General features: G+C 42.6%; 1 protein-coding gene across 1 annotated transcript; it reads right to left on the bottom strand.

Moving 5' to 3' along the window:
• Nucleotides 1-266: 266 nt before the first annotated feature.
• On the bottom strand, nucleotides 267-6,447 carry NDUFB4 (NADH:ubiquinone oxidoreductase subunit B4). The gene is made up of 3 exons (XM_019987858.2): nucleotides 6,223-6,447; nucleotides 1,894-2,040; nucleotides 267-410 (listed from the first exon to the last, which is right to left on the bottom strand). The coding sequence occupies exons 1-3, from the start codon at nucleotides 6,400-6,402 to the stop codon at nucleotides 348-350; spliced, it is 390 nt and encodes a 129-aa protein (XP_019843417.1). The 5' UTR covers nucleotides 6,403-6,447; the 3' UTR covers nucleotides 267-347.
• Between the last annotated feature and the right edge of the window lie 1,656 nt (nucleotides 6,448-8,103).

Here is an 8,103-nt window from a genome sequence, read left to right as displayed (position 1 = left end):
GTCTTAAATAGTACTAGATACATAATAAGCACTCATATAATAACTGTTGAATAAACACTTGTCAGAGTGTGTACTCCTAAAGCACAGGGCCTAAGTTTGTCCTACTGACTGCTCTATTCTCAGCACGTAGCACAATGCCTGGCTTACAGCAGACACTCATTTGCTAAATGACTGAATGAATGAACATGAATCTGTTTCTTCATTAAACTGTGAATTCTTACAAAGTGGGATTCTATAATGTTCAGCAAATGTTTGCTGAATCCAAGTAATATTAAGAAAGAAAAAACTTTATTTAATGATTAATTGATTTATTTAAACAATAGGACATACAGACATCACTGTCAGACTTAATAGGAGATGTTAAATGTTCGATCCAATTTTCCTTCCTGGATAAGTTTTTCTTTCCTATCCTGTACAAACAGAAAAAAAAAAGTACATTAAAAACAGTGCATTCTGGCACAATTCATGGTATAACTCTGAAAAACAAGAAGAAACACTCCCAACCTAATTCCAATCTCTCATTGTCTAAAGTCTGCACAGTATGACTGAGGAAGCAATAATCTGAAGAAATAAAGGGATAGTAAGAAAACACTCCTATTGAAAAATATCTATATTACCCCACCAAATAGCATACACTGAAAGCAAAAGGCATATACCTTCTGGTAAGTGTGGCCTACCTTTCTGTTAAGCAATAAATTATCAGATAATGAAAATATATACACTCTAACAGGACAGTGGATTGACTGGTTTAAGGCAGAGCTATTAACACATTGGTGGTAAGTGTGGCCTACCTTTCTGTTAAGCAATAAATTATCAGATAATGAAAATATATACACTCTAACAGGAGAGTGGATTGACAGGTTTAAGGCAGAACTATTAACACATTGGTGGGCTCCAGTGTAGATGGCAACATGAGGCCTGCGGGCTCGGGTTGGGGATCTAGTATCACACTGGTCTAGTGTCAAAGACAAGCTTGGCTTTCTATGCAGTCACATACCCAGGCCTCTGATGGCAGTGATCCCCACCATAGGCTGCTTCTGCTACTCTATTGGAATATCAATGTTTTAACATTAACTCGTACAACGTGACCAATGTAACTGAAATTCATGCAGAGCAGACAGGGAACATACAAAGTGATACATGTGTTCTGCTAATATGTAACCCAATAAATATCTCTTTAAAAACAACACCTAAAGGTTAATCAGAATGGAAAATCTTAACTTCTGCACATCTAATGAGAAAAAAGCAATTAACTTTTTAAGTTATTTCTGTATCCTCTTGCTTAATATACACAGGTGGTGCAGTGGTAAAGAATCCGCCTACCAATGCCCAGAGACACAAGAGACATAGGTTCATTCCCTGGGTCAGGAAGAGCCCCTGGAGAAGGAACTAGCAACCCACTCCAGTATTCCTGCCTGGAAATTTCCATGAACAGAGGAGCTTGTGGGCTACAGTCCATGGAGTTGCAAAGAGTTGGACACAACTGAGTGCACACGCACACACACACACACACACAACTTCCTTACCTCATGTAGAATACACCAGGAAAACTCTTCCATGAGCTAAGTTCAAGTCTTACATATTTAAAGGGACCAATTCATTATTTTAAATTCTAGAGCAGCCACTAATATTAAATTTGGAAGACCAAGAAACAACTATGCTTTTTAAGAGGGAATATTTCTACATGAGTTGAAAGGATAGAGCAATAAAACTAAACATGTAAATGAAACTTCCAGTTTTTAATTCAGCTGGAAAGGGATAAAGGTAGGAGAGGATAAAGGAAAGGTAAGGAAGAGGAGTAGAAAGCCAAGAAGGGAATTATCGAGTGAGAGACAGCTGCAGCACAGGGGGAACCTATCGCACAGTCACCAAACACAAAGTTCAAGTACTTACTCTGTCAGTTTTGAAAACATAATACCAGAAGACGAGGGGCCCAATTCCAAACAGAGCCCCTAAGAGGGAGGTCTTGGTATTGGGTCTGAAATTGGGATAGATATTTGCTGATCTTGCGTAGGTCCAACGAACCAAGGCAGGATCTTCCTAAAATGAATGAAAACAAAAGATACAGGGAATGAAGTTCCACATTGAGAAGCAATCTCATCAGGACTTTTGTTCTGGAGCATAGGAGACACCTCTTCTTCTCTCCTACAGTTAAGGGTATATCCCAAATATTCCTACATAGCTTCAGAGAAGATCATACATTTTCTAGCATTTGTTGACTAATTTCCTGATGATCCTGTTCAGAATTTAAAACACTCATATTATCCTTCAGCTTTCTATTGATTTAAGAATCCTAATCATTCCAAGCAGTCAGAGAAGGCATTTTTTTTTTAATCCTTTTTTTTCCGGATTGTTTTTGGCTTCACTGCCTTTCTGGAAGTATGACCAACAGAACCACACAGTATTTCCAATGAAGACAAACAGATTTCATATGCTCTATCATACTGTCAACTTTGTTTCCAGGACCCTTTCTAATGCTACACCCATGCCAGTCTCTCCAGGCTACAAATAAACTGTAGGAAGGATGAAGACTGAGGTAGGCTAACTCTGAACTTAAAAGTTTTTTGAGCTGCCTTGGCTGGTATTTTTAAGAGCAAAATTATTACATTTCACACTATTAAAATAGTTGTTGGAAAGGATAAAGCTGTTAAAGAAAAATAATCAGATCGTCTCGGTTAAAAAAAAGTAGTTGTGATGTGAGGGCTTAGTTAACTGGCAGCATGTGGGTTCTCAGTTTCCCAACCAGGGATCAAACCCAGGTGCCCTGCGTTGGAAGGTGGATTCTTTACCACTGTACCACAAGGGAAATCTCCCACGGTAACATTTTAAATGAAACTGTTTGCAGAGATAGTAAAGAAGGTTCTTTACTGAAGATACTGGTTCAATACTGGTTCAATGGGACGTGTGAGCTCTATACCTGAAAGGACAAAACATCTGTCTATTCTTATATGTATCCCTTCCAGGGCACACACCAGCTTGGCTTTTCTCCTAACTCTCTGGCTATTCTCTTAGTCTCTTTCACTCCCTTTCTACTTCTCTCTCCAATCTCTTAAGGGTGGACCTCAGACCCATGGGTCTTTCCTATCTACATTCACTCCCTTGATAATCTCTAGTCACATGGCTTTAAATATCCACCTGTAGGCAATTCAGTTCAGTTGCTCAGTCGTGTCCGACTCTTTGCGACCCCATGGACTGCAGCACGCCAGGCTTCCCTGTCCTATAGGCAGATGACTCCCCAAAAGTATGACTCCAGCCCTAGACCTCTAGCCTAAACAGGAGACATAATATCACACTCCCTGCTCAAGGTTGACATGTTGTTTAACCGGCAAAAGAAAAGTAACAGAAAGTGAAGTCGCTCAGTCATGTCCGATTCTTTGCGACCCCACGGACTGTAGCCTACCACACTCCTCTGTCCATGGGATTTTCCAGGCAAGAGTACTGGAGTGTGGTGCCATTTCCTTCTCCAGGGGATCTTCCCAACCCAGGGATCGAACCCGGGTGTCCCACATTGTAGGCAGATGCTTTACCATCTGCACCACCAGGGAAGTTTAACCGGCAAATGTAATGCCAAACGGGATGTATCCCAAACCGATCTCCCAACATGCATTCCACCTCCATCCCTGATCCTTTCACACTCTTCTCTATCCTGGCAAACTGTAACTTCATTCTTCACTTCAGTCAAAAACCTGAGCGTTATCCTTGAGTCCTCTCCTTCTCTAACACCACATATCCAATCTACCAGCTAACCTGGATGGCTCTACTTTCAATACATAAGCAGAAGAGATCATGTCTTACCAACTTCACTGCCACCACCCTTGCAGCCACCATCAATTAAGAAATTAGAATACTGAGGTCCTAGTCTCCCTGCTCCTATTTTTGCTCTCCCATAGTCTCTTCAACTAAGCAGCCAGAGAGGTTGTTAAAATATAAGTTCTGATTATGGGACATCCGACTCAGAAAAGTCCTTTCAGTGACCTATGAGACCTGGTGTGATCTAGTTCCAGGCACCTTTCCCATCTCATCTCTTCCTACTCTGCCCTCACCTTTCTCTATGTTAATCACAACAGTCTCTTCAGTATTTGGGAGATTAATGAGGGACACTCCTGTCGCAGGACCCTTGTACTTGCTGTCCCGTCTACTAGAATGCTACCTTCCCAGAGAGCTGAGTGGCTAGCTCCCTCATCTCAGTTTTCTGAAATCTTCAATGTCACCTTCTAAGCGAGGCCTTTCCTGAGCCTTTCTAAAATTATAGCTGCTCTCTGTCCCTTCTACATACACACACCCCTAATCCCCTCTTCCTTGTTTTATTTTTCTTCTCATCATTTACCACTACCTAACACGCTAAACAATTTAATTTTTTAACTTATTACTTGTCTTCCCTCTGGAAACAAAGCTTTATGAGGACAGGAGTCTCTGCCTGTTTGTTCTCCACTGTCACTACAGTATCTGTAAGAGGGCCTGGCATGTAACAGACTCTAAGCAATGACTTATTCACTAAATAAATCATTCTTAAAAGATTAGGCAAAGAACTTCCATGTACTGCTCAATATATAATAGTCAGGCATTCATCTATCCAGGGGCTTCACAGATGGCACAATGGTAAAGAATCTGCCTGCGAAGGTAGGAGACACAAGAGACGCGGGTTCGATCCCCAAGTTGAGAAGATTCCCTAGAGTAAAAAAGGGCAACCAACTCCAATATTTTTGCCTGGAGAATTCCATGGACAGAGGAGCTTCCCAGGGGGGGCTAGAGTCCACAGGGTCGCAGAGTGGGATATGACTGAGCACGCATGCATTTACTTAACAACCAACGAGGCAAAACTACAACTGCTCTGGGTCACAGAACTGGAAAAGTGAAAATCTGCAATTTAAATCTCAACTCTGTCTGACTCAAAGACCGTCTCTTTGAGAAAGACTTTGCGAAAGACTGACTCTTTTTTTAAAAACTACATCTTACTATCTAGCATACCGAACCCAAGCACGTGAGTATGTACATAATGAATGTCTCTCTCCGCACCTTCTTCCAAGCGAAGGAGGTTCTGGCTGGAGACAATATAGCCAAACGTAAGAAGATGCTTTGGGTTACACAGACTACAGTTCAAATTCTGCTCTATCACTTGCTAGTTGATATCACTCTATGACATACTTGTCCTTCCCATCTGTAAAATGGGGACAGTAATAGAGCACAACTCTTTGAATAGCTGTGATATCTGAATATCATTCAGGAAGAGTTTCAATAGTGCCTGGCGCACTGTAAATTCCCTTCAATCCTCTTAACTTCCTAAAATTCCTACAGAATACCAATTAATTGTTGGGAAAAGTCTTTTTTTTTAATATCATATCTGACATATTTAAATAGCTCTTGTACAAAAATTATCTAAAAGCATGCTTCTTAAATAATAATACTTTTCAGTTTACTGAGCATGTATTATGTGCCAAGAGTGTTATACAGACTATGTCATTTAACGTCACAAGGATCTATAAAGAATGTACTAACATTTCCATAAATGAAAATTAGAAAACTAAGTTTCAGAAGGGTCAGGGATATATATATATACACATATGTACAGAGTCACGTAGTTTGCCAGTACTTAGAGCCTTGGCGTTTGACTCCAAAGCGCAGAGCTTCAGTAAGTTGTAGCCTGTTTGGGTCTTTAAAAGAAACAAACTGAAAAATCACTATATTCCCATCAGGAGAGAGCAGTATTGCCTCAACTGTGAACTGAAAAGTGGAAAACAGCTTAAAAAAACAAACAAAACAAAAAACACACCCCTCTCCTCCCGACATTTTCTGAACACTCATCACAAGCCAGGCACTGTGCCGGCCGGTCACTTGCCTTATTTCGTTTAATCCTCCTAAGAGCCTCATAAGATAGGAAGTACCATATTATCCCCATTTTTCTGACAGGAAAACCGAGGCTAAGCAGCAGAGTTCAACAACTTTTTCAAGATCACTCAGGCGGGAAGTGATCAACCCGAGACTCAAACCCAGCCAGGTGTGAATCCAGAACCCGTCCTCTTTACCACCAAACATTCTGCCCAAGGTCAAAGGACTAATGAACCGGTCTGCTCTCTGGGCCTGGAAGAGGACCTATGTCTAAAATATTGTTCGGCAATGGTGACCAACCCGCTGCCTGGTCCCCCTGCAGGTCTGGGCTGAGCGGTCAGACCGGACCGTCCTGACTCTGGCCCCTCGATTCCCACCCACTGGCCCCTCACTCACGATAACCCCTCGGCGACTAGGGTCGTAGTACTGAAGCTGGTATTCCCGTTTAAGCCGGGATCTTATGGCCAACCGCTCGGCTTGTGCTTTCCGGGTTTCAGAAGATATGTCGTATTCAGCTGGGTCGAGGGTAGTAGGTAGGCTGGACAAGCGCGATGCCTCGTACTTGGGGAACGACATCTTGACGACCCGGCGCAAAACCGCGCTTGCGCGACTCCAAGGCCCGCCCTCTTCAGTCTGACCTTCGTCCCGAGGAAGTGCGCCTGCGCGATAGCCCGAGGTTGAAGATGGAGTTAAAGGAGTTCAGCTAGCTTCTTTCCTCTACCTTGCTTCCTCACTGTCCCGCCCCTCTAGTGGCGATCTGCGCTTGCGCAAGGTACTTTCCTCGCCTTCCCCCACCCCTATTTCCCTCCCCTTAGTTCAGTTCAGTTCAGTCGCTCAGTCGTGTCCGATTCTTTGCGATCCCATGATTTGCAGCACGCCAGGCCTTCCTGTCCATCACCAACTCCTGGAGTTCACTTTTCCTCCCCTACCCGCCTCCAGATCTGTCGCTTTTTTGCTCATTCCTAGCAGCCTTATCTGGAAAAGGACATGGCAACTCACTCCACTATTTTTGCCTGGAGAAGCCTATGGACAGAGGAGCCTGCTGGGCTGCTGTCCATGAGGTCGCACAGAGTCGGACACGACTGCAGCGACTTAGCATGCATGCATGCATTGGAGAGGGAAATGGCAACCCACTCCAGTATTCTTGCCTGGAGAATCCCAGGGACGGAGGAGCCTGGTAGGCTGCCGTCTATGGGGTCGCACAGAGTCGGACACGACTGAAGCGACTTAGCAGCAGCAGCAGCAGCCTTATCTCTACTGACAAACAGAGCTTATTATGTGAAGTTGAGCTAGCAGAGACGGAACATGGGATTGACTGCGATTCTGGTTCAGTGTGGGTTCATCTCTGTGACCTGGGACAAGTCACTTAAGTTCTCGGAGTTTTCCTCTTGCTTATCCTGGAGATAATGACCCTTCTTTCTACCTAGCAAAATTGTTGTGAGGATTAAAATAAAACAATGAATAGAATGCCAACATACTCTGCAAAACTCAATTTCTTATCCAAGAAAAAGAAAATAATCTTTGCTGTACGTTGCCACGTTAGATCCATACAACATAAGCAGAAGAGTGTTTTTCATTGGTGTAGAATGATGTCTAATAGAATGATGTTAAAAATATTCCCTTTCTGACTATAGGTCAGAAAAGAGGGGGGCAGGTTATTGAATAGACCTCTGGAAGACACAATATCTTAGTTAAAATATTAAAGCCTCAAAAAAAAATTACTAAAGCCTCTTAGGTAAAATTCCTAGCACTCTTCAGGGGCTAAGAATAAAAAACGTTTCACAGAGGTATGAAAATAAGCATCGGGGCGTTGTATCTTGCTGTGAAAGATGATTTGGGGAAAAAAGAGTAACCTAAAAGGAAAAGTTCTCCATCCCTACTGTCCTTCTCTTTCTCCCACTGTCACAGTCGCCCCCCCAAAAAAAGGGCAACTTCAAGTTGTATGACAGGGTCTTTGGGTACTAATGAGATACTCCTTTGGGGAAAACAGGTGAACAATATTTCCATAACTCAGGCAGGGAAAGCTGATCAGCTTGGGTGAAACATCTGGGGACATGTAGGTATGTTAAGAATGGTTGCTAAGCAGAGAAGGGATCTAAAAAATGCTGGCACTTTAAGTGATGAGGAGCAGCACTGCTGTCAAATTTATTCAACATTTTAATACTGTTTTAAAATATTTATTAAACAGTCATTGCATGAAGCACACTGCACACTAGTCAGTCTTAGTCAATCTTCTGGGCTCAGCGAAGGAAACACAGAAGAAGTGAAGGATGAGAT

The sequence above is a fragment of the Bos indicus genome, chromosome 1 (genome assembly GCF_029378745.1).
Source record: "Bos indicus isolate NIAB-ARS_2022 breed Sahiwal x Tharparkar chromosome 1, NIAB-ARS_B.indTharparkar_mat_pri_1.0, whole genome shotgun sequence".
NCBI classification, from domain to species: domain Eukaryota; kingdom Metazoa; phylum Chordata; class Mammalia; order Artiodactyla; family Bovidae; genus Bos; species Bos indicus.
This window is presented reverse-complemented; position numbering and strand designations above follow the sequence as displayed.

Bases quoted from the DNA above. Each gene is read 5' to 3' on its own strand.
- NDUFB4 (XM_019987858.2), bottom strand. From the start codon at position 6,402: ATGTCGTTCCCCAAGTACGAGGCATCGCGCTTGTCCAGCCTACCTACT. The intron at 2,041-6,222 runs GTGAGTGAGGGG...CATTCATTTTAG, and splicing joins CTAGTCGCCGAGGGGTTATC to GAAGATCCTGCCTTGGTTCG. The intron at 411-1,893 runs GTAAGTACTTGA...CTGTTTGTACAG, and splicing joins ATGTTTTCAAAACTGACAGA to GATAGGAAAGAAAAACTTAT.